General features: G+C 39.9%; 1 protein-coding gene across 1 annotated transcript; it reads right to left on the reverse strand.

Moving 5' to 3' along the window:
- Window positions 1-180: 180 nt before the first annotated feature.
- Window positions 181-1,089, reverse strand: LOC120942765 (taste receptor type 2 member 41-like). The gene has a single exon (XM_040355691.1). The coding sequence runs from the start codon at window positions 1,087-1,089 to the stop codon at window positions 181-183; it is 909 nt and encodes a 302-aa protein (XP_040211625.1).
- Window positions 1,090-1,567: the final 478 nt, after the last annotated feature.

A 1,567-nucleotide genomic window follows, 5' to 3' on the forward strand; every position in this document is an offset into this window, starting at 1 on the left:
CCGGGACTAAACAAAGAGGGGGACTGACCCAAGTGAGGAACACCGACAGCAATTAGAACATGGCAGGAGATATAACCCTTCCACACTCCATACAAATCAAAAAGCTATCACTATCACACTATCAACCTAAAAGGTTAAAGAATATATATTTAAACATTTAAGTTAAGGATCCTCTACATTTTAAGTCTCTGTGTTTCTCCGGCTTCTGGTCCAGAATCTTCTCAGAATGATCCTTCTCAGCTTGTTGCTGGCCTGGAAAATGATGGCGGCCTCCACCGATGGGGATAATATTTGTAAATTCCAACTGACTGCTTGAAATTCTGAGGAATTTTGAAAAAAAATGTCCACTTGAGACACACAGAAAAATGCAGAAATGAGAAGTAAGAAGAAGATTGTCCTCAGTGCCGTGACATGAGCCTGAAGATTTGGACGTGTTGATCCCGAGTCGTTATTCTTCACCCTCCAGACGTGTCTGAGCAGAAAGGAGAAAGTGAGGACCAGACACAGAAGACTAAGAGAGAATGGAAGAATGCAGCCTAGGGTGTTTGCAGGCACAACATAGGAAAACATTTTATGGAAAGTTTTACCAGAGTCTTCTGTTCTGTTCTCAGAAGATGGGATACTTTCTGCATTGATAGCTAAGAAGCCCGGGACTCTCACTATGAACACCCCAAGTGCTGTCAGGAATAGAAGGTGACTCAGGAAATTGGACACAATTCTCTTTATCCAGATGAAGAACCCATAGCTGAGATTGGTGATGCTGGTACAGTAATGAGCCGAGAGCCAGAAGGTCAACCAGAAGTTGTAATAAAATAGGATGAAAATTGATGTGTTCATAAATTCAGTTAATTCTTTAACAGATCTTAACACCCGACACAAGACATGGATCATGCCCTCTATACTCAGCACACACTGGAGGAGAATATTCACAATTCCCTTCCCCAGAAAGATCACATCGGAGGGACTCAACTTCCCTTTCTTTCTGATGATGTCCAGATAACCCATCACAATACAAGTGTTAGAAGGTATTGCCAAGACCAGTCCCAAGACTGAAGAAACTACAATGGATAAGTCATCTGGAGACATCATGTTGAGGTTTGGTGTGATCTCCGGACAGAGATGACGGGACACGTCCAGTGATAGCAGACAGAATGATAGAATTAGAGTTGGAATTATGGAAAAAGTCTTCAGAGATCCGTCTCATGATTGACTTTGCATAACCGGGATGGATTTCATTGCATTGCCGACATCTAAAGTACAGAACATCCCGTGTAATACAATCTCTGACTCATTTCCATTCTACTGAAATAATTCACCACTTCAGGACTGGAGGCTGTGTGTCTCTTATTGATTATTATATACACTCAGTACTATGACTATTATATACACTCAGTACTATGATTATTATATACACTCAGTACTATGACTATTATATACACTCAGTACTATGACTATTATATACACTCAGTACTATGATTATTATATACACTCAGTACTATGACTATTATATACACTCAGTACTATGACTATTATATACACTCAGAACTATGATTATTATATACACTCA

The sequence above is a fragment of the Rana temporaria genome, chromosome 6 (genome assembly GCF_905171775.1).
Source record: "Rana temporaria chromosome 6, aRanTem1.1, whole genome shotgun sequence".
In the NCBI taxonomy this organism is placed as follows: Eukaryota; Metazoa; Chordata; class Amphibia; order Anura; family Ranidae; genus Rana; species Rana temporaria.